General features: G+C 33.0%; 1 protein-coding gene and 1 long non-coding RNA gene across 2 annotated transcripts; one reads left to right on the top strand and one right to left on the bottom strand.

Moving 5' to 3' along the window:
- Positions 1 to 7,840: 7,840 nt before the first annotated feature.
- On the bottom strand, positions 7,841 to 10,190 carry LOC144560439 (uncharacterized). The gene is made up of 2 exons (XR_013513398.1): positions 9,160 to 10,190; positions 7,841 to 9,082 (listed from the first exon to the last, which is right to left on the bottom strand). It is a non-coding gene; the product is annotated as an uncharacterized LOC144560439 (long non-coding RNA).
- On the top strand, positions 8,066 to 11,012 carry LOC144560438 (cytochrome P450 93G1-like). The gene is made up of 2 exons (XM_078309638.1): positions 8,066 to 9,023; positions 10,207 to 11,012. Exons 1-2 carry the CDS (start codon positions 8,118 to 8,120, stop codon positions 10,831 to 10,833), a joined length of 1,533 nt encoding a protein of 510 aa, XP_078165764.1. The 5' UTR covers positions 8,066 to 8,117; the 3' UTR covers positions 10,834 to 11,012.
- The last annotated feature ends 12,516 nt before the right edge of the window (positions 11,013 to 23,528 follow it).

The raw sequence follows: 23,528 nt of genomic DNA, 5'->3' as shown, positions 1-23,528 counted from the left end.
AATCCGCATTTGATAAAATAATTAAGGCTTGAATTCCTTATTCTATTTGGACCTACCGACCACCAATCAGCTTTAACTTCTCTCGAAGTGAAAGTGAACCCAATAATTAAAACCGTCTACTCATCCTTATTTTTTTTCACGTCACAAATTATATTTTCTATTTCACATGCATGTTGTGTTTCCAGTCATAATCTAAGTGTCTTAATTTTTCTCACAGGTATATATTTGTATTAACATGATTAATTATAATAATAATAAATGAGGAGTGATACAATTGCACCATTTTAGGGTAACACACCTTATTGATATAAACAAGGAGAATTTTTACCAAGAAAGAAAATTTTTACAAAATAAATGGATATAAACAAGAATATGGATATAAACAAGAAAGAAAATAAATTTTTACAAGAAAGAATATGGATATAAACAAGAAAAATTTTACAAAATAAATTTTTACCAAGAAAGAAAATGGATATAAACAAGGAGAATTTTTTTATTCATAGAAACTAATAAAATAAAATATACGGAAATAGAAGAATATTTGATGGATATTAATTTACAATCTGAGATTAATCATCATCGCAGATTAAGGGCTAGAATTAAAAAAGAAGAAGAAGAGAATATGTCCTTGTATGTATTTCAGAAACAAAATCAACGTTACAATAACGGTTCCTTGAGCCTTAATTAGTTTATATAAATATACAGAATAAATTTAAAAAATAACATTCAATAAAATTCATTTTCCTCAAAATTATATTTCTTAATTTCTCAACACGTACCAAAATTGGCAGACATGTAATTAAGTGCAACTAGTATCAACCAATTAACAGTCGTCAACAATTAATAACTATTGACACTAATAGCAACACTGACATGTATCTGTGTATGATTGGCCATAGCAACCACTATAATAACTACCATGACATGCAACAATTCTAAATAAATCAAGGTTACATTTTGCTCTCTGTTTTTATATGTAATTTACTTTTATAACATTAAAAGAAAATTTGAAAAATAACATCTGGATCGGTTCTTTATATAATAACTGATCCAGATGACTATCTGGATCGGTTTTTAACAGAGAACCGATCCAGATAGTTATCTGGATCGGTTTTTAACAGAGAACTGATCCAGATAGTTATCCGGATCGGTTGTTTAGACAAAACCGATCCAGATACTTTAAAAAAATAAATTATAAGTAATTTAGATTATATCTTCTGGATCGGTTCTTTATATAATAACCGATCCAGATAACTATCTAGATCGGTTTTTAACAGAGAACCGATCCAGATAGTTATCTGGATCGGTTGTTTAGACAGAACAGATCCAAATACTTTAAAAAAATAAATTCTTCTAATTAATTTTATTATTTCTGTATTGGATTAAAAATATAAAAAATAAATAAATATCTGACTTTTTATATACTTATTTGATGTTACCAATTTTTGTAACTTATATTTAATAAGATAATTTATTAAAAAAAAATAACCCATCTTTTAGGAACAATTTGTAAGATACAATAACTTATAAATTAATTTCTAATATAATATATTACCTTCTTTATGTTCTAATTTATAAGATAAATTTTATGAAATAATTTATTAGATAATTATAAGGTTATTTATTAAAATAATTTATGACTTGCTTAAGAAATATTAATACTTTAGGAACCAATATTATGACATGTTTTAGAAATATTAAAATTTTGGTACATGTAACATGAAAAAAAATAAGATACTAAATTACATATAACATGAAAAAAATTAAGTTACAAGAAAACCTACTAACATGAATTACATATTATGATTGGTTGTTTATAAATAACCGATCCTGATAATATCTGAATCGGTTTTTATAAACAACCAATCCTAATAGTTGACTATTAGTCAACTATTAGGATCGGTTTTTTCTAGGATCGGTTGTTTATAAATAACCGATCCTGATAGTATCAGGATCGGTTTTTATAAATAACTGATCCTAATAGTTGAACTATTAGGATCAGTTGTTTAGAACAACTGATCCTGATAGTATCATGATCGGATTTTATAAAAAACTGATCCTGATAGTTCACAAATTAGGATCGGTTTTTTTCAGAAAACCGATCCAGATAGGTATTAGTATCGGTTGTTTCATATAGTCGATCCAGATAGGTCGATCCTGATTCATGTTTTTCCACTAGTGTTGACTACATAGATTATGTCAATATATATACATGTGACATATATCATGCCAATGGTCCAATGGACGTTGATTAATGCATGCCAATGCATGACATAGTCGTTTGATTCAATCTAAATTTATATATTTATATATTTAGCTAGTCACAGTAAATCACGTGTGTACGTAATTTCTTCTTCCGCGCTTATTTGTGTGTCCACACGAGCAAAATGAAGCTTGCAAAATTTTAATTTTATTGTTAAGAAATTAAAAAGAAACAAAAAGCGCCAAAGATAAAATTGCAAGTGTTGAAGTTGGTCTCAAGAAAATTATATTTTTGAGAAAAAAAAAAAACTATATATTAGCGAGGATGAAATTACGGATGCCAAACATCTCATTAAACCCTTCAAATTTCATTTCACACATGATGTACCGTTAACAACTGGTGCATTAATAAATCAATGTTCATTGGCTTGCTATGTCACTTGTATATATATTGACCTTAATTTCTATAGTCAAAGAAGCACGGACCCATTTGATAATATATTTCATATTTCAATATTAGTAGTTCACCGAACTCCTTGGTCAAAGAACTACAACTAGGGTGTTCTTAAGCTCACCAAATTTTTTGGTGAACTCAAGTATAAAATCTGTTAAATCGGTTTTAAATGACAAATTCGAACCGTTAAAATCTGCTTACCTTGCGAGTGATGTGTCTACATATGAAAGTTTTATACATTATAATTAATTTAGTATAAAGTCAAGCGGTCAAAAAAAGTTCAAAAAATAAATGCATTAAAATTAATTTATTAACCTTCTAATTTTGACCGATTGACTTTATACTAAATTAATTCGAATATTTAAAAATTTCGCATGTAGACACATCACTCGTAAGATAGGCAAGTTTCAACGGTTCAGATTTATTATTTGAAACCGATTTGACAAATTTTAAACTTGAATTCACCAAGAAACTTGGTGAACTTAAGAATACCCTAGTTCTACTCATATAATTACCTTAAGTAATATTTGTTCTGAGTGACTGAGTCTTCACTACATCGATCGATTGTATAAACACACACCCAACTCTTTCTTCCAAGTCATTGAGACGTTGACGATATATTAAAATTAAATTATATGCCACCTAACTATCACAACTTGGAAGAATTGTGATAATGACATGTGTTAGGTATCTTCTAACCACCTTTGGCTTCACTAAATATAATACCTGGGCAAAGAATTGGGACCCCTAATTATTTCTAACTATATCTAATTTATTTAATAATATTTATAGTCTGAACCGTTCAATCCGCATCAAAATTTGTCCATACAATTAAAATTATAACTTGTTAAATCAGATACAAAAATCTCGAGTCTCAATGCGAATCGAACAATACAAAGATCTGGCATTAAACTGAATTTGATCGGATGCTTATCGGAACCCCTTTGCTCTCCTCGAATACAGCCACAAAAGATCAAAAAAATTCAGACCCAGACCCAAACAATTTCTACATGCCCAGCTCTCCTTTAATTTTTTTTCTTCCATTCATCACTTTTTAATTTGAAGGCAATGATATGTTTGGTTAACAAAAATTCATAAAATTATGTCTAGATTTAAGTTTTATAATAAACTTTTTCATTAAATAATAGAACCAGGAGCCGAACATAAAATTTAATTGTTTAATTAGGTTGATATACCCTTGATTGTAGCTGTTTGGAATAGAAAGCATAGCATATATTTGCAAACATTTTTGAGCCGAACACAAAATTTAATTGTTGAGGCTGACGAAAATCATCAACGCCACTAGAATCATATGTGTTTTATTAGAACTTAACAGTGTTTCTTGTCTGAAATGACACCGCTTCTGAGCGTGTCACCGAATTTGATCTTCTAAAATAATAAGACAATCTCGAAGAGTTCTTTCAGTTTCTTCCTCTTCGTAATCTCTTCCTTATTTTGTGATTATTATTCATCAGTAATATAAATATTATATTCTTAAGTTTTACGCATTAAAAATCAACATCTTTACTCAATGACATCATAATATCCAAAATATATTTTGAGATCATTGGCCGATAAAATCTACATTCTTATCTTTGTTTTCAAAATTCAAGCAGTTAATTTGAATCGCTCAATGTGATCTTCATATTAAAATATATTTTGAGACCAAATTTTTTTTACTTTTTAGAATTTTTTACCATTTTTATAAATAGATACAAATTTATTATTTTTGGATGATCTAGAATCTTTTGAAAAACAGTAATTTTATACTTATTTAAAAAAATAGTCATTTTTTTTTTAAAATATATAAAATTTGATTTCAAGATACATTTTAATATGGAGATCATAATGAATAGATTAATTGACTATTTAAATTTTAAAAACGAAAATTAAAAAGTAAAGTATAATTTGAGCACAAAACAAATAGAATATTTTAACCCTACTTGTATGATAATAGATGTCAACTCTGCAACGAGAAGAAAACAAAAATTCAATCTGATTTGTGTTTTTCAAAAAATAAAGAAGGTAGATATTCTAGGTGGTTCCCGAACATCATATTATCGCTGGAAAGCGGTCAAGTCTGAATCCATCCATTTTCCATATCAACCCCTTTGAGAAGACCTCACAATTATATATAAAGGGACTTGACAAGAATAAATTATTTTATTGTTAGGTTTTGAATGGATTGGGCAATCTTAATTTTACAAATTAATTGACAGGCAATTAAGACATTTCATTAGTGACCACTATCAAGAATCATTATAAATAATTTGCATATTGCTAAGCAAAAAAAAACTAACCTTTCTCCTCTTAATTTTTAACCAATATCGGTCCTCGCTATATCTCCATTCTATTATTAAGCACGTTGGGTGTCCGATCCGCCAACGGCTACGATTGAAATATGAAACTTCGGATTTGATCTCAGCCCTTCAATTACATAATTTGTATTCTTTTGATTAAATGCATATGTTTTATATATAGAAGTCTAAATTTAGTTAAAAACATATTCACCACATGTACTGCCACACGATACGTTACAATTAAAATTGAACAAATTCTAAAATTTAGCGATATATTTATCTATTTCCTTTTTTTTTCCATATTTCTCCTCTTCAATTGAGAAGACTCCACCTTCTATTTTCTTATTTTTTTTGTTTCATTACTTCTTCGTTTCTATACGGATCACAATGGAAATCATTTTTTTTTATTTCCTTATTTCTCTTTCTTTGTTTCTATACATATTGGTGTGGGTAATTTAGAATATATTTCAAATATATAATATATCAATGTGTGTGTGTGTGTTCTAAATTGAAAACAAGAAAGAAGAAGAATATAAATTGAAAACAAAGAAGAATATAAATTGAAACGTGTGTGTGGATATATATTTCTCTTATAATATGTGTGTCTGTATATATATCCTATACATACACACGATAATACTTTTTATTTATGTTTTTTGATATCATATTATATGTTGATATTGAATTGTTGTATGATATTTGATATTAGATTCGAATCGAGCTATTATTTGATATCATTGGTACTTAAAAATAAATAATCATCACATCATCAAATTGTTATCAGAGATCACGATTAAAGTTAATCAAAAATACAGAATCATATAAATTTTCTATTAACATGTGTTTTAATTTTTAAATAATTATTATTTTTATTGATATATTTGTTTCTTATAATATGTCCCGTTGCAACGCACGGGTATGATACTAGTATATATATACAGAGACTAATGTGCATTCGTATGCATATGACCCGATATGCATACGGTCCAAATTTAAAATTTCAAAATCCAAAACGTCGATCCGAACTGTTCATCTTGTTCTCCATATTAATATGTGCTTGGAGACCAAATTTTACATTTTTCTAAATTTTTTTACTATTTATTAAGCCACTTTGAAAATTGCTGATCCAACAGTGGCTGCTGATTTTATTGTTTTGTTAAGCCGCCATTGGATCAACAATTTTCAAAGTGGCTCAATAAATAGTAAAAAAATTCAGAAAAATATAAAATTTGGTCTCCAAGTACATATTAATATGGAGAACAAGATGAACGGTTCGGATCAACGTTTTGAATTTTGAAATTTCAAATTTAGACCGTATGCATATCGGGCCATATGCATACGAATGCACATTATTCACTCTCTCTCTCTCTCTATATATATATATATAGAGAGAGAGAGAGAGATGGGCTACGGTGAGTTGCGAAGTAAAGCGACTATTTTACTTCACGCTCATATTTTGCGATTTTAAAGTTCAAAACGTCGATCCGAACCGTTCATCTTGTTCTCCATATTGAAATGTGCTTGGAGACCAAATTTTACATTTTTTTGAAATTTTTTTACCATTTATTAAGCAATTTTGAAAGTCGCTGATCTGATGGTCCAGAAAATTTTACTGTTTTTTACTGTTCACAGCAAAACAATAATTTTCAAAAATGCTTAATAAATAGTAAAAAAATTACAAAAAATGTAAAATTTGGTCTCCAAGCACATTTCAATATGGATTAAACATCTAACGCTTCAGATCGGTCGTTTGGACTTTCAAAATAAAAATACGGCGTGAAGTAGAAACGTGTTTTACTTCGCAACTCACCGTTGCCCATCTCATATCTCATATATATATATATATATATATATATATATATATATATAGAGTAAGGCTATGCTACTTCGCGAATTAAACGGGTTGTTTTAATTCGCGCTCATATCTCTAGTTTCGAAGTTCAAATAGCTAATCCAAACCGTTAGATGTTTAATCTATATTAAAATGTACTTAGAGACCAAATTTTACATTTTTTGAAATTTTTTTACTATTTATTAAGATGGTTTGAAAATTGTTGTTTTCATTAAAATTTTGCACCATTAAAAAACATCAATTTTCAAACTATCTTAATAAATAGTAAAAAAAATCTAAAAAATATAAAATTTCTTCTCCAAGCACATTTTAATATAGATTAAACATTATGAGTAAGGCTACCCTACTTCGCGAATTAAACGGGTTGTTTTAATTCGTGCTTATATCTCTAGTTTCAAAGTTCAAATAGCCGATCCAGTTCTAAAAAAAAGTTCGAACTGAAATGACATTTCAATTCTTATGATTTTTTTTTTAAAATAATCATGTTGATTTCATAAAAAAAAATTCTACCTAGCATATTTTTCTTTTCTTTTTTAAATAAGACAAAATCCATAAATAGAACCTGAGCCGTGTGGCCCACCCGGAGCGGGATTCGTATCCACTACTTTTTTAGTAAGAAAAGCAGTTTCCTGTTATTCTTTTCTTTCTATATTTCTCTTCAAAAAAAAAAAACAGAGAGAGAATCTAAGTGGGAGAGAGAGGAGAGAACTAGAAGAAATGGGAGATAACACAGTTGGTTAGAAAAAAATTCTAGAGTTGTTGTATTCAAAGATTGGGAGTTCAATTCTCTCTCACAATTTCACAGCTTTTGCAAAAAAAAATTAAAAAGAAAGAAAGAGGAGAGAGATAGAGAGAATAACAAGGGCACTCGATCCCGTTCCGGAGCGGTACTCAAATATATATGGTCGCCATTTTTCCGCAACACCATTAAAGAAATGTAAAATTATTGAAGCCTATGAAACTATTGTCGAAATTCTAATTTAGATGCTTTACAAAAGTAAATTCATGAGGCATTAAGTGAACAACAGTACATATCGGATCAGTTTAATGACTAAATTACAGGTTGGATGTGTAATCTGACCCGTCCAAAAGAGACAAGAAAAATATTGTCATTTAACACCCAAAATAAATACCCGGCTAAAATAGATTGTTACCAAACAACTATCATGTCAAACCATGGTTTATAAATTACAATTTTATATAGGTGTTGACCGTTGACCACTTCCCCTATATATACGTAGTCCCACAAACCATACAAGCACTGCATGCCTTCTCTTATTCTTCCTAAATCTCTAACGCTTCTTACAACATGGCAAATATCCAATCTCCTCTAAATTTCTCTTTCTCTCTACCACTTCTAACAATAGCATTTTCCACCCTTTCTCTCATCGTCTTCCTCTTAAACCAACGGCTCAAATCTCGACACCTCCCGCCGAGCCCCCCTGCTCTCCCGGTCATTGGCCACTTGCACCTCCTCAAACCACCGATTCACCGTGCACTTGACCGCCTGACGACAACCTATGGCCCCCTTCTCCACCTCCGCTTCGGTTCCACTCTATGTATCGTTGCCAGTACAGCAGACCTTGCACGCGACTTCTTAAAGACCCACGATGCGGTCTTCACAAACCGTCCATCGACCGCTGCGTCACGCCAATTCGCATACGATGATTTCGGCTTCGCCTTTGCACCGTTTGGCCCTTATTGGCGTTTCATGAAGAGGCTTTGCATGTCAGAACTGCTCGGGTCGCAAACAGTAACAGAGCTACGACCAGTGCGCAATGCAGAGCTGAGGAGCATGTTGAAGAGCATCATGGATAAAGCTCAACAAAATGAGGCTGTGAACTTGAGCAAAGAGATTATAAAGCTAACGAACAATGAGGTCACAAAAATGGCTGCCAGCACAGCAATACGAAGCGAGACTGCCGAGGCGCGTGAACTGGTGAAGCAGGTGGCGGAGATTATCGGGTCGTTCAACTTGGAGGATTTTATCGGTATATGTCGCGGGATGGATCTACAAGGGCTGGGGAAGAGAATGCGGGATGTGCACAGCCGGTTCGACAGGCTGTTGGAGGGGATCATGAGAGGAAAAGAGGAGGAGAAGAGACAGGGGAAGAAGAGAGATATGAAGGATTTGATCGATATATTGCTTGAGGTGGCAGCCGATGACAAAGCCGAGATTAAGCTCAGCAGAGAGAACATCAAGGGATTCATTATGGTATGTATCTATGCACACATTTTTCTGCTTTTCATTTTACACAGAAAATCATCACCTACCTAGCTTATGTCAGAAACAAGTTCTAATTAAGCTTAGTTTTTGGTATGAAAACCCTAGTACCTAATGAGTATAAAACATGTACTGGGTCGCTTTCTTTCATTCTCTAATTTATTAATTACCTTTTTGAAAGGTTAGTGGGCTAAATTTGCCCACCAAATGGTATATCTTTCTTTCTCAGAATTTTTCTGGTTAATTAGCCAATAGAAGGTCATTGTCAACTTGACTTTTTTGGCAACCAAAAGGGTACAAAGATTTTGATTGAATTGAACTATTGAAGGGTGTCTCTACAGGTACCCCATATTCCAGGGGCCCAGCTGGTTCAGTAGGTTCGAATAGATTTTATGAAGATCCAATGAAGTAATCAATATCAATCATAACTTTTGAAAGCAACGGCTCCCTAGGTCCCAACAAAATTGAAGTGTCAATTTTGGGTTGGCTATGTCTGAATCCATATCGTCTGAGGTCTGGTTACGAGTCCGCATCTATTAACGCACATAGAATACGAATTCCCGAGGTTAATTACCTCATAATATTTTTGTTTAGATCCGCACCGTTCGATCAGAATCCGGATCATTTTGTGTCATTTAGATCGGATGGTGCGAATCTAAATAGAAATATTACGTTATGTTTGGTGATGTGTACTTTTTATTTAAACTTACCGACAAATAATAACAGTGACCATAAATCATAATGATAATTATAAAAATATCACAATGTTTACGATGGTGATGTTCATATAATAGCAAATGTCACGATCCGGTGTGCAATTGATGAATGTTATGATGATGTTTATATAATAAATATATAAATAAATATCGGGGTCCGATGCACTTAAAATGGTGGATGGTTCAGATTGATCTTGTTAAATTGTTACAATCCATTAATTAAAAAGATTTACTGCTAGGAATATTTAAATTACTTCATTCAAAAATGTATGTATGCATATTAATTTCCAATTAACTTTCAATTATCAGTGTTCAGTTGAATTAGTAGATTTTTTACCAAAGAATTAAAATTATATTTTATTTCCTGTATTGCCTTAGTGCCTTGGTTAAATACAGCATGTGGAATTTTTAATAATTAATAAAGGTATTTAATTTCTCTATTTTCCATCAATAATTAGGATCTCTTCACCGCCGGAACAGATTCATCCGCAGCAACAATCGAATGGGCACTGGCCGAACTGATCAACCACCCCGACGCCCTTCAAAAGTTACGAGATGAGCTCGATAGTGTTGTTGGTAAAGACCGTCTAGTCGAAGAGACCGACCTGCCTAACCTTCCGTACCTCAATGCAGCAATGAAAGAAGCAATGCGGCTTCATCCCGCTGCCACAATCTCGCACCGTCAATCCATCAAGGAGGTGACTGTGAATGGCTACACCATCCCTGCCGACACCTCCCTTTTCGTAAACCTATGGTCGGTCAACAGGGACCCGAAATACTGGGTGGACCCAAACGAATTCAAGCCCGAGCGGTTCCTCGAGGGACCGACTGCTGGGTTGGATGTTAGAGGACTAAATTTCCAGTTGTTGCCATTTGGCAGCGGCAGGAGGGGCTGCCCCGGTATGACACTTGCAATGCAAGCTGTACCAGTGGCGGTAGCCGCACTGGTGCAGTGTTTTGATTGGAACGTGAAAGGTAAAGTCGACATGGAGGAAGGGATCGGGTTGGTGAGTGCACGCGCACGCCAGCTCATTCTTCCTGTAGTTCCCCGGCTCCAGCCTTTTCCGGCCACCGAAGCTGCTTAAGTTAGCTAGTAAGCTGTTTGTGTAAATTAATGTGATTCTTACTAATAAAGGTTTCAGAAGGATTGTGTGTATTTTCTTTTCGGGTTTTTTTTGTAATATATATGTGAAATTAATGATTTCTGAAATCAGTGTGCATAAAAACTGTTCAGTTAATAATAATATGTAATTAGTTGTGTTAATCGGAATTATATGGTTTTTTTAAGGGTTTGTACGTACATGCAGTTTATGAGATGGTAGGTGAGGTGTGTACAAAGGACACCTGTCCTGTTGTAATTTTCTAATTCTATAATGAACAAATTAATAAATGCTCGATTTATTTTTTTAACTAGAATCGAATTTAATATTTTTAACAAAATCAGCATCATTGATTGAAATTTTACAAAAAAACAACAATATCGGTGGAGGCACAAACATGTTTACTCCACCAATCCGCTGAATCGGTGGAGCCATTTTATGACCCATTTATAAAATCTAACCACAGAAATTAAATCTAACCGCATGAATCAATAGTAAATAGCTACACTGATCTTGCGAATCAATGGAGCAAATATGTATTTGTCTCCACCTATGTTTTATAAAAATCAAATCAATAATGCTTGTTATGTGAAAATATTTAAAATTAGTTCTATTTAAAAAAAAAAAAAAATCCTAAATGCTCTCTCAATCAAGATATACTTTTCAAGTTCTATATAGATCTATCAAGTTATACTTTTATGAGACGGTATGTTAGGCGTGTAGCCAATTCTCCTAACAATTTAAATGAAGATATAGATTGATTTGATATTTGTCATTTTAATTAGTTAGCCAGGATATGTTACAAAATTAATGAGACGGCTCTGTTAATTACTCTTAGACAATATAGATTCTTCTTGAAAAAGAAAGGCGGCTTGGTTCCAGCTATACATCAACTATGGGACGCGCCAAACTCCACTTTGATAATTAATCAATTTATTTAATTTAATTACCCAATTAAATCTCTTTTCTGGGTTGTATATATGTCCCAAATTAACAAAAGATAAGAAAGAAATGGCAGTTTTCTTTTTTGAGGAAATGCCAGAAAATTTGAGCCTTGTGTATAACAAAAGAATATTTTGTGGCCTCTAATAATATATGGTTAAACATTAATTCTAGACGTAACAATGACAATTTGGATGGGTGTCCTCCACCAATTAGGTAGACATGATTAATTAACACTTGTAATTTTTGAAGGCTTACTGCCTTCAGTTAATGAATAAATTCTAGAGATAATTTCTTGTATACCTTTGAAAACTCTTACGGTTTCTTATTTATCCTGAAGTTTTAAATTTGTCTTATTTACTTCTCAATTTTTCAAACTGTTTCATATTTATCCTTATGTAATTACCATCTAGTAATCTAGTTAAATTATGAAAACTCCTTGATCTATTTCAGCTTTGAAAGAAAAAAAGAGAAAATTGCCCTTTGTTCAATGTCTTGTAGCACGAAATGAATATATCCATACTGAGAGCAAGAGCAAGTAGTCGTAGAACAAAATGTAGCTAAAGATACCAGCCAAAAGGCAAAAGAAGATTGTAAGTGCTAATTAAATATGAGGTCAACAGAAAGAGAAAGGAATAAATAGCAAAAACAGGTACAAAATGGATACAAAGGGAGATAAAGGATCAGTGGAATCAGACAAATGCTCGGAGGAGATGAAGTGGCTGGTCTAAATTTCCTCATTTTGGTTTTTTCTTTCTTTTTATCTCTTTTTTTCCTGGCATTTTATTTTGCATCTTCCTTATTTTGTTTGCTCAGGGTGTGCTCTAGAGAGGAGTAGAACTCCTTCTTTGAAGAAAATAAAGGAAAAAACTCGAAAATGACGAGCTGCCCATGTTATTCACCTGCTCCAAAAGAGGGTAGAACTCCTTCATTAAAGAAAAGAAAGAGAAAAAGCTCGAAAACGACGGGCTGCCCACGTCGTTCACCTGCTCCAAAAGAGGGAAAACAGAGGGGAAGCGGAGGAGAGGAGTTACTGTTCGGAGGGGCATGTTGTTAATTTTTGACGAAATTTGTCACGATTCAGGGTGTAGGATTTACTGTTCGGAGAGGGAGAACTCTCGTTTCTCTTTCTCCTCGTTCCTTCTTCCTCTATAGACGTTGGTTATGAAGCACGCCCTCATACTCTTATTTTGCACTTTTTTATTTTTTTATTTTGGAGGGTAGACTTATATTTTTTTTTGTTTCTCTTTATTTATGCATTAGGGTAAGGGTATTTTAGGTCAATTGTTTTGAGCAAATTGTAATTTATACCCTCTGTATTAGAGATATACTGGGCACATCCATTTCAATCACAAATAGACACTAGTGGAAAAACAGGAATCAGGATCGGCCTATCTGGATCGGTTATATGGGACACCCGATCCTAATAAGTATCTGGATCGGTTTATTTAAAAAAACCGATCTTAAAAACTATTCACATGTAGTTGTACTAGAAAGCACATGTAGTTGTACTAGAAAGAATGGTTTTTTTTTTTTAGAACCAACTTTGAAAAAAAAAAATAGTATTAGAATCAGTTATTTCAAATAACCAATTCTAATACTATTTTTTTTTTTTGTTTGCAGAACCAACTTTGTGTGGTGCGCTGTATGTAGTCTAAAATGCTTTGTTCGGATTGAAAACAAATTGGCACAGTGACAGCTTCAAAATTGAGATATCAAATTTCATTTTATAATTAGTTTTTTTTTCAATATTTTAAAATATTTATGTTTGTAATTTTAATATTGAGAAGTATATGTAATTAGGTATTTGTGTTATATGTAATTAGTGTGGTGATTAATAGAATATATATATGGTTGTTGTATATGGCATATGGTTCAATTATAAAAAAAATTTGATGAAAATTAATGTAATTTATATTATTAAAATTTATGTGATAATATAATTAGTTATTTGACATTGATATTTCATTTTGAAGTCATTTTGAAAATTAAATTTTTTTTATACAATCATGCATGATGCATCAATGACTTGTGCCATATAATAATATACATAGGACTTGAACTCTTGTTGTGTGGGGTTGTGAAGGAACGAATACGAATATTAGCATTTGGTTGATCGGAACCGTTAAAATGAAAGAATGTCATATTAATTTCACCATTATAAAATTTGATACAATTCGGGATTCGTGTACTAGTTCATCAAAGCAAAACAATATAGCAACATCGCACAGCCGTAAATAATTTACGTTGGATCAAAACTTACAGTTGTCGGGCCTTCGGCACTTTTACGTTATTAATGTTCCATGTTATATCTTGATCATTTTAAAAATTATTACATGTCATTTAATTACAGACCCACCGTTGGATGATCATGCAGAAATGAACGGTCTGCATTCCATTTAACAATTTGATGCCATTAATAATAATAAAATTGTACAAAATTGATCATAGTAGAGTTGATTTGGCCATACAAACACAAATAAATAAATTTTATATTTTTCACATTTTTCTTAATATTAATCTGTGTACATGCATTACCAAACAGAAAAGAAAATAAATGGTAGCCGTTTGATGGTTGATAGACCATCAATATGAGTGGGGTTTACCTCAGTGATCTTTCTTATATATAGTATCAAGATCGGTTTTTTATAAAAAACCGATCTTGATACTATTTTTTTTTCAAAGTGGGTTCTGCAAAAAAAAAAAAAAAAATACTATTAGGGTCGGTTTTTTATAAAAAACCGATCCTAATAGTATCAGGATCGGTTTTTTATAAAAAACCGACCCTGATTTTTTTTTTTTTTTTTTTTTTTTTTGCAGAACCGACTTTGAAAAAAAAAAAGATTATCAAGATCGGTTTTTTTATAAAAAAACCGATCCTAATAGTATCAGGATCGGTTTTTGTATAAAAAACCGATCCTGATACTATTAGGATCGGTTTTTTATAAACAACCGATCCTAATGATAACTCCCTATATAACCTGCTTAGGTTTCTTCTTATTTTCATTTCGCGCCTCTCATTTTCAACTTAGCGTCTCTCTCTCTGTCTCCGTCTCTCCCTCTGTACTCTTTGTGTCTCTCTCTCTCTCTCTCCGTCTCTCCCTCTCCTCCGTGTCTCTCTCTCTCTTTCTCTCCGTCTCTTCCTCTCAAAGCCGAGCCTCTCGCAACTCCGGCTCAATTGTGTAAGTTTTTAATTTTTTTTATTGTTTCAAAAATTAATTAATGGTGTTTGTATATTGTTTTACAGTTTTGAGGACATCTCGCTCAAGTTACTTAATCATCCGGCCGATCAACTATCATGGTATTAGCTTTATCTAATTTTCTCATTATTATACTTTTAAAACACATTTTTTTGTATTTTTTATTGGAAAATGTTTTTCCATCTAATTGTTACCTTTGTTTTTGTTTTTAGGGTTTTTTTTAATCTCAAGTGATGTGATTGCAAAAGAGGTAATTATTGATTTTTTTATTGTTGTGTTTTACATTAATTGCATAAATGTGTATATTGCATAAATGTGTGTTAATTGAAGAAATAGCCCAATTAGTCACTTGTATGTTTGTTAATTAATTTTTTTTTGATTTAAATTTCTTGTTATAATATGTAATGCTTCACAAAACTTTGTATGAAGTACATGAATTTTTTGTAATAGTTTAAGATGTGTATGATAATTAATTTAGAATGTGTATATGATATTTAATTGATTATTGCTTCTTATTATGCAAAAAAAAAAATTTAGGATGCTGGTCAGCAATATATATATGGAAGCTGGTCAAATAAATAAAAATAATTTTTTTAGCTTCAATAAAACATCAGGATCGGTTTTATATAAAAACCGATCTAGATATGTAATTTTAAAAAAAAATAGAAAATACTATTAAGATCGGTTTTTATATAAAAACCGATCTTGATATGTAATTTTTAATTAAAAAAAAAATTCGAAAAAACTATCAAGATCTGTTTTTATATAAAAACCGATCTTGATATGTAATTTTTAATTAAAAAAAATTCGAAAAAACTATCAAGATCGGTTTTTATATAAAAATCGATCTTGATAGTACGTATCTGGATCGGTTGTTATGTAATTTTTTTTTAAAAATTCGAAAATACTATCAAGATCGGTTTTTATCTAAAAACCGATCAGATAAAAACCGATCTTGATAGTACGTATCGGGATCGGTTCTTAGGCAAAAACCGATCTAGATAACAACTATTAAGATCGGTTTTGTTAAAAAACCGATCCTAATAGTTTCTATTTGGATCGGTTCTTTAAAAAATATAAAACCGATCCTGATAGTATCAGTATCGCATTCAACAGGATCGGTTGGATTCCGATACTGATATGTGTATATAACCGATCCTGATTCCATATTTTCCACTAGTGACATAAGAGAAGATAGCAGTTTAGCTTATCATGTTTGGCTAATAGTTAGTTATTGTAACGGACAATATGTTAGCATTGTTGTTAGACTAGGCAGTAGTTGTTAGAACTCTCGTTAGAAGAGTCTAACCATAGTTAAATGTTGTAATTGCCTATAAATAAGGCATAACTAGTGCTTGTAAGATTTGATCAAGAATTGAATAAAAATATTGCATTCAGAAAAATTCCTTCTTCTAATTACCGTTTACATGGTATCAGAGCATTATGTCTCTATCTTCTTTCCCAATTAATCCTACCCTCCCAAACCTCTCAAGATCAATCCAATTCAAACACAAATGCTAGCACTAACCTGAATTCTGTCAAGCCTTTGGTCATTCTTCATCTCTCAATTTCAACAAAACTGAATTGGGACAATTTCTTAGCATGGAAATCCCAGATTCTTCCTGCTTTTCATGGCCACGATCCGTTAAAGTGTCTTGATGGGGTTCCTTCGCTCAAGACCATCACAGTTGAAGGAGTTCATCAATCCAATTATGTCTACTTCCGCTGGTACAAACATGATCAACTCCTCTTCAGTTGGCTTCACGCTTCTTTATCTGAAATGATCCTAAATCAGATAGTCTCTTGCACGACCTCCGTTGATATCTGGATGCTACTCTAGCACTCGTTTTACGCTACTTCTTAGGCGAGATTGACCGACCTCCGTCGGTCTCTTCAGAATACCACCAAAGGGGGTTCAAGCTGCTTTGATTTTTGCCAAAGGATGCACGCCATTGTCGAGAACTCTGTGGCAGACCATCTATCCCGACTTCATTGGGAGGATGAGAACACTGTCAACCTACCGATTGATGACTCATTTCCCAACGAGCAACTCCTCGCCATCAGCACTAACCTAGAAATCCAGCATATGGGAGTTGTGTCTCACAACACACGGTCCGTGTACCTCTATTCACAGCGCTCCGCCAAGATCCACCCGACCCACCTGTTGGGTTTTGACGGTTCAAACCCATTGATTAAGTCTGTTGGGTTTTGACGGTTCAAACCCATTTATTTGCTTAAGTTGCGGAAAGAGTAAAACAAAAAATTTTACATCTAACTTAAGCTACGGATTAAATGAATCAAGAAGATCCGTTTAATCCTATTTACAGATCTACTCCATAATTGATTTTCTAAAGCTTTAATCTATTTACCAATTAAATATATTAATATAACAATTTATACCTTGTTTCCAAATCACAGTTGGAATGCAGACCGAGCGAGAAGAGCTACATCGGGAATGACTCGTCTCGGAGTATCAGACGTCTGATACCTCTATCGGTTATCCACCGGACTAACCAGAGAACGGTTTATTTCTTTTGCCAGAAATACTCTAAACCGCGGTATACAGCAAAAACACTATTCATGAAGAAAAAGACGAAAACCCGTAAACACGAATTTTCGGTTACTCAGTTTCATCAATGAGCAAAACTGAAATACTGCAAAATTCGGGAAAACACTATTCATCGATCCCGTAAATATACTTCACAACAACCCGCAAGATTATACGTCAACTACGTATAACTTTCTTTTCTCAACCGAAACACTATTTGGGAGAGAAACCAAGAAAGAGAGAAAATACCGATTCGTTTCGACACGAAACGATACGAGTGAATTAGTGGTTTTTCTCTCTACATGCACCCCTCTATTTATAGCCTCTAAAATGGTGTGAAAAGACCAAAATACCCCTATGACAAGGCATGCCACCTAGGGGGTGAGGTGTCATGTGGATAGGATCGATGACGTGTCATGCGGATAAGGATGAATCTGAAAAGACCCGAATGCCCTCGGCCCGAATACAAATAATATTCGTATAATTATTCTGAACAATTATATTTCTTGCGGTTGTTGTTTCGGTAACTTTTATACAACGTAACGTGTACGTTTATAAATTACCGTTGTTTCTGCTTGTCATTTTTATATGACATTTATAATTTAATTATATCACGTATAATTAATTATAACCATCTTACTATTGATCATAACCAATTTATAATCAATCACAATACGATTCTCCGATTAACTCCTATATGGTGTGACCCAATAGGATCTGTGTTATGTTGGTAAATAGAATTAAAACTGTTTTAACTTCTATAATCATGAGCGGCATCTGGCAAAATACATCATGACCATCCAATTACACAAATGATACTGTACTGTACAATATCACGATTCAGTAAATAATTTACTTGTGTCAGTTCATCTGTCTCATAGCTATCAGATCAGTTTCAAGGTAGATGTGTGTCATCCTTGCTAACTGAATCTTTTCTTGATCTTGAGCATATTATCAAATATAATTACTCTTGTAATTATACCACATGCAGATAATCTAACTCTACCAAGGGGCCCAGTGATGCTATAGCTCATACAAAAATACGAGGGACAATAGTACTTTTGGTAAACCATCACTTCCTTAGCTAAGCTATACATATGGAAGTGCTACCGTTATGACTGCTTTTTACGGACAGCGTTAGATAACACTCACACATACACATCTCTTAGTAGGAACGATGAATACCTAATACTGTAGAACTTGACACTGAATGAAAACATTAATGACACGAACACAATTCTATTTAATGTTTCATTCGGGGTCTATCAAATATCATGTTCCTAGAACATGTATCTATGTGATTAAAATGACATCTCGTGTCAATAGTTTGTAAAACTTAACCATCTTTTAATCCACATACTAACCTAGTAACGGTTAATTAGTGTTCCTGCTAATTACCTTGGTCAGTGACTTTTTAAGAGTATATCATCTTAATTATGGAGTTTCACAATTCTAGTCATGAACTCGAAATGATCCATAATACAATAATACTCAAGGCAACAAAATGATATATAATTAAATATTCAATTTATGAACAAAGTTTTATGATAATTTATCGTATTATTGACTTCTAGATTATTACACTAACACCACCTCCCACCAATGAGGTGCCCCCGGTTCACCCCTCGCTCCATGTTTTCTTCTATTTACTTTTTCTTATGTGAATTTAAGCATTGAGGACAATGCTTCATTCAAGCTTGGGGGTTGAGTAGAAGAAAATTATATCTGCATTTAGGTCATGTTTATTTTTCGAAAATTTGCATTTTTTTAGGCGATAAATTTGTGTGATTGCTAGAGTTAAGAACTTGATTGAAAAATTTTGGTTGTGATTTGGATGACTTTGAAAATTTAGAAATAACCCCATATTTGATCAAAGAATTACATAGGAAGAGATATTTTGAGATTTTGAAAAAAATAAAAAATTGAATTGTATCAAAAAAGCATTTTGAAACCGAATTATGTCTTTTAAAATAGAAAATTTTGGATTTTTGAACAATAGAAAGATTGGGATATCCATCGGTATGAGAGTATACCTTTGGATGTGTGTATTCATGATATTTTTTTCAAAAAATGTTGGCAAAGGGTTAAATTGAAAAAAAAAATTGAGAATAAATTAGGACTCTGTTTGGCTATGTTACGGTGAAATGACGTACTTACAGTAATGAGTTTTTGACACTTTGCTCCGCTAGTTTACCCGATAAAGTGACTGAGTTTACATCACAAGTGTGAGCTCGTGTCATGGAAGGGTTGAACCAAGAGCATGCAAATGCATTTTTGAATTAAAACAGTTGGGTATGATTAACTACCTATAACTAGCCGATTTTGTACTAAGGATAAAGATTATAGTGTCATGAAAATAAAAGTAACAAAAAAACATTTAATTTTGCATTATATCAACACATGAGGTTCATAACTTTCTAGCCTAAGATTGCTCCAAGCTTGGGAGGGGCGAAAAGAAAAATCACCACAAAATGAGGGCATAATTTTGGTAGAAAAATGAGATATTTATAAGTTCAAAGGATTAGTTTTTGCAAATATTGAGGCATCTTTGAATATGAATTTTGAGTAATTGAATTGTGGGGTGAATTAAAATTAATCAAGAAAAATCCAAATTGCTATCCAAAAGGATTATCAGGATTTTTAATGATAGCAAGATCATGCGAGTTTTTCTCATTTAGGAATTTAAATGGCACTTTGGTAAGTTTAGATACCGGCTCGATGCCTAGGTTTGGATTTTGCTTGAGGACAAGCAAGATTTTAGTGATGTTCATGCATGGTCAAATCCGATGACATATAAACACTTATATGTATCTGTGACATTGAATCGGCAGCAAGTCTGAGTTGATCCGTTAGCTTAAATCACAGCATTCAACCGTCACACTAGCCTCACATGCAATCAGTGTTCCTTGCTGATTACCTTGGCTAGGGATACTTTAAAGTTCATTACTTTTATAGTATAGTTGTCACTCAATCTAAACACTTAGATAAACCATAAATAATGCAACTTTAGGCAACAAATTAACTATCGTGAATCAATCATATGAACAAGAAACACAAACAATAGTTTGTTCTAGGATACCCAACTCTATCACTGGATCTGGCGGCTCTATATCTCTACACCTTCTTCACTTGTTGGGTCCTTCTCAAGTTAGAACGGATTCGACCTATCTTCATCTGATCCCTCCACTTCAGCCGCCTCCATTGGTCCCTCAGAATTTTCAGGTCCATTCCCTCTTGGAGAAGATTCGACTCCAGCTTCTTATATTCAAAACTTAGCTGCGCGCCTCCCTTCTCACAGAGAGCCTCCAACTTCTGTCCAGGCACCTATTCAGCCTCAAACTGTGCACCACATGACTACTCGTACCAGTGATAATACTCCCAGTCCTAGAAAATTTCCGGATCATGTCACATTTATGGCCAAAACATACATTAATTTCGAGCCTAAGACCTATAATCAAGCCAAATCACATGCACATTGGGTCTAGGCAATTAATAAAGAACATGAGGCACACCTTTCTAATTGGACTTGGGAATTGGTTCCCTCTTATTCCGAACAAAATGTCGTGGGCTGTAAATGGGTGTTTAAAATCAAAAGACAGATGGATGGCTCCTTAGAATGCTACAAGACTCGTGTTGTAGCTAAAGGGTTTCATCAAGAAGAGGGCATCGATTATTTTGAAACCTTTAGCCCCGTTGTACGTCCGACTACCATTAGGCTTGTTCTCACCTTGGCTCTCACATATGGATGGCCAATTCAACAACTCGATGTTCATAATGCATTCTTACACGGTGATCTTCAAGAAACCGTGTTCATGCAACAACCTCCTGATTTTGAGGATTCATCGAAGCCCAATTATGTTTGTCGTCTTGCCAAAGTCATCTATGGTCTCAAGCAAAGTCCTCATGTGTGGTTTCATGCTCTAAGCTCCACTCTCATCTCGCTCTCACAGGTTCAAGGCATCTTGATACAACCTTCCAGTGGAAAATACCGAAGAGAAGGCAGCGGTTTAGCATATCATGTTAGGCTAATAGTTAGTTATTGTAACAAACAATATGTTAGCATGGTTGTTAGACTAGGCAGTAGTTGGTGGAACTCTCATTAGACCAAAATTTTTATTTGTAGCACAAAAAAAAGATAAACTAAAAGACCCTAGATTTGGGGGATTTCCATATTTATCGGGTCACACAGCCAATCTGCGGCCCATTTATAGGGGGGTGCAGATTGACTAGGTCCCCCAAAAGCACAAAAAACGCAATGTAATATTGAATATATTTACATTTTGAGGACCTCTAAGCCAATATGCGGCTCTCTGTAAATGGGCCGCAGATTAGCTATGCGGCCCGGATTTCGGTCTTTTGGTTTATTTTTTTATTATGATATTTTAAAAAAAAATTCGGCTCATTAGAAGAGTCTAATCATAATTAAATGTTGTAATTACCTATAAATAAGGCACAAGCAGTGCTTGTAAGATTTGATCAAAAATTGAATAAAAATCTTGCATTCAGAAAATTCCTTCTAATTACCGTTTACACTCTGGTACAAAACTCTTGTATCAGTTTTTTTATTAATCAAATCAGGGCGTGACTCTCGTTTCTTCCTATAAACAAAAAAAATGGATACAAAGAACTATGGTAGAAATAACATTGTTTGTTGTGCTCTATGACTGCTGACGAATGGAAGATCCTTGAAAAAAAAAAGAACATTTTCGTAAAAAAATCAGTCTTGTCTGAATCGAGAATAGAAATTCCATTTCTCGAACCACAGATATATACTTTAAAATGGTGAGCAGCTACCCGATGAAAAAGATGCGCATTACCACCTATAGGAAATCACCAAAATAAAAGCCCAAAATCCTAGTGGGGAATCAAATGCAAAACGAAGACCCGCCAAGATCATAGCAATTAGCAGACTAAAAATCCAATGTTCAGTAAAGTGTTACTATCATTAAAGGCCTCTTTAGCAGATAAAAAGGTAATATGGAATATTAATATATTATAATCATGCATTCACATGACCCATATTCACATAGGCCTTATTGGTCACATATTTTAGTGCTGGAAATATTGGGCTTCAATTGTCATCTGGCTTCAGTGTCGAATTTAAATTTATTTCAATTCAATTAGGCTGTCATGTCTTTTGCTATATTTTTTTCCCTGTTTCCTATTAAATAGGAACACAATGGATAATTTTATTTTGTAATTGTAGTAGCATGTCATAAGATTTTAATTAAGGGAGAATTGGTTCCATGCCACTCCAAAATTTGGAAATTAGAAAAATATCACCTCAAAACATGAAATTAGTTATTTGCCACCACAAAACATTTTTATTTAGCTAATTGCCACCTATACTGTATTGAGGTGTATAATTTTCCCTAAAATGATCTGTGTATAATTTATTTTGATATTTCCAATTTTACCCTTCATTTCATCCTCTTCAGAGTTGAGATTTTGCTCCGCAGGAATCGTTTTCTTCTTCTCCTTCGCTGCTAAATTCTCATCCTCCGCTTCTTTTTCTTCCTCTCTCTTTTCTCTTTCAGAAATCACTGCTAACCTTTCCTCTGCTTCTTTAATTTTCTCCGGGACCTTTTCTTCCAATTGGACACGAGAGAATCAATTCAAATTAAAATTTGAGCAAAACTGATAAAAAGTTTCCCGTATTTTTATTGAAACTGATACTTTCAATGAAAATCACTAAATTTTCACAATAATGAATCATCACTTAAGAAAAGAAATTTCAGCCCAAACAATTAAAAGTCTTAATTAATTTTCAGAAATCCGAAAATTTAATCGAGTCAACAGCTTTGAAACTCAATAATTTGAAAATTTGGTCATCATCAATAACAAAGCAAAAGGTAAGAAAACCCCAAATTAATCGGATCTAGAAAAATCTCAATTCTTTTTTTATCCTTGTGGAAATGATAGATGTGACCTTGAGTTGGATCCAGGCACATCAAGCACCATCCCTGGTTAGTTCAATTACTTCTTCACAT

This window comes from Carex rostrata, chromosome 10 (genome assembly GCF_964058835.1).
Source record: "Carex rostrata chromosome 10, lpCarRost1.2, whole genome shotgun sequence".
NCBI classification, from domain to species: Eukaryota; Viridiplantae; Streptophyta; class Magnoliopsida; order Poales; family Cyperaceae; genus Carex; species Carex rostrata.
This window is presented reverse-complemented; position numbering and strand designations above follow the sequence as displayed.

Bases quoted from the DNA above. Each gene is read 5' to 3' on its own strand.
- LOC144560438 (XM_078309638.1), top strand. From the start codon at position 8,118: ATGGCAAATATCCAATCTCCTCTAAATTTCTCTTTCTCTCTACCACTT. The intron at 9,024-10,206 runs GTATGTATCTAT...ATCAATAATTAG, and splicing joins ACATCAAGGGATTCATTATG to GATCTCTTCACCGCCGGAAC.